Source organism: Loa loa (assembly GCF_000183805.2).
Source record: "Loa loa unplaced genomic scaffold supercont3.537, whole genome shotgun sequence".
Lineage (NCBI taxonomy): Eukaryota > Metazoa > Nematoda > Chromadorea > Rhabditida > Onchocercidae > Loa > Loa loa.
Window position 1 is genome coordinate 23,733 of NW_018108717.1, and position 1,617 is coordinate 25,349.

At 25.7% G+C, this 1,617-nt stretch overlaps 2 protein-coding genes across 2 annotated transcripts in view; both read left to right on the plus strand.

Annotated features, from left to right (window-relative positions):
* Positions 1 to 278: 278 nt before the first annotated feature.
* Positions 279 to 1,583, plus strand: LOAG_15400 (hypothetical protein; the record flags this gene model as incomplete). Its single annotated transcript, XM_003150891.1, has 2 exons — positions 279 to 374; positions 1,213 to 1,583. Coding segments are annotated over 2 exons (465 nt in total), but the record flags the coding sequence as incomplete, so codon positions are not given.
* LOAG_18795 (hypothetical protein) overlaps positions 1,541 to 1,617 on the plus strand; it is a gene marked incomplete at its 3' end in the record, with an annotated part of 4,735 nt that continues 4,658 nt past the window's right edge. The window contains exon 1 of the mRNA XM_020451457.1: positions 1,541 to 1,579. The remainder of the gene's footprint in view (positions 1,580 to 1,617) is intronic.

Consider the following 1,617-nt stretch of genomic DNA (forward strand, 5'->3'; position numbering starts at 1 on the left):
AAAAAAATCGATCAATTTCAAAAACTTTCATTTTAAGCTTGCTTAAGAATTGCATTACATTTTGTAAGGGCTAATTGATAGATTGAGATTTCTCTTTTTCATTACCAAAATTTTATTTTAAGAAACAAGATATAAATTTCTGAATTCGACAAGTTATATTTAGTTCAAACTTTGACATAATTCAGTTCAATTTAGTTAAGTTCAAGACTCATTTTAATCGGGTTCAATTCAATTGCTTACTTCATCTGCTTGATGTACTCTAAATTATTTCTGCCAGGATGGAAAGTTCGTTTGTTTTCATTGTATTATTCGACAAAGAAAATATAAGTATGGAGCAAATTGAAAATTTCCTTATCCGCAATAATGGAATGAAAGTGAGCAAAAACAATCGATCAAAGATAAATATTTTGATTGATTTGATCAAAAAGTAATCACTGATAATGAACAATTATCACATTGATTTGATCAAAAGGTAATCACTGATAATGGACAATTATCGCATTGATTTGATCAAAAAGTAATCACTGATAATGAACAATTATCACATCAATCATATGATGCAATCATCCATTTCTCTTTCTCAAAAATTTTTTCAAAACTATTTGAGAATGATGCTTTTCATTAATACTTGCAAAATAATTAAATGCAAACAAAGCATTGGATGAATAATTAAATTGCATGCATAACTAAATTTTATTCGAAAATTCAATTATTTCTAATTGATTGTTCAAAATCAGTCATTATTTTCAAACCTTTTTATATTATTAATTAATATACTATCAAAAGCTTTACCTGTATTAAATTTCAATTTTTCATAAATATGCTCCATAGGTTTTGCAAATTTGCCACTTTTAATTGGAAAACTAATAATAAATGAATGCAATCAATTATTGAATTTGCAGCAATGAATAAATATGGCAATTAGTATTTCTTGAAAGAAATATTAACAACTGATCTATGATCCATTGACCTTTTTTGATTAGCTTTTTCAAAAGGATTATGTGAGAATCAACAGCAAAATAGACAAATATCCGCAATTTATGCAGTCATTTAAAAAAAAGAAAAGAAAAAGAACTTAAATACTTAAACTACTTATCTTTGTTGTATTAAATTTTAGTAACAAGATAAAAATGAATTTTTCTTTTGCATCTATTCATTTTTAAAGAAAGATTGATGGAAAAAAATCAAAACAAAATAAGTAACTTTTGAAAGAAGCTTATAAATAAATTGGATATTTTTCTAACAGGTTATGGTGATGTAGCATGTAATACATCAATTGGTCGATTGATGACAATCATTTATGCTATCATTGGTATACCAATAATGCTTATCACACTTCGAGATCTTGGCAATTTTTTATATAAAGCAATTATCAATGTTATCCGATTGAAACATTTCACATTAAGCTTATGCCGAATATTTGGCAAAACAATTTATAAGACATCAATTCAACAAAACAATAATGATTTGGTACAGCTTGAAAATGGTATACCCATTGGTAATGGCAATAATGAAAGTGATAATAGTGATAATTGTTCAAGAAAGCTTAAATTTCATATTGATGATGAAATCATTGAAGGCAAGTCTTGTCTATTATTTAATTCTGCTTTATTTTGG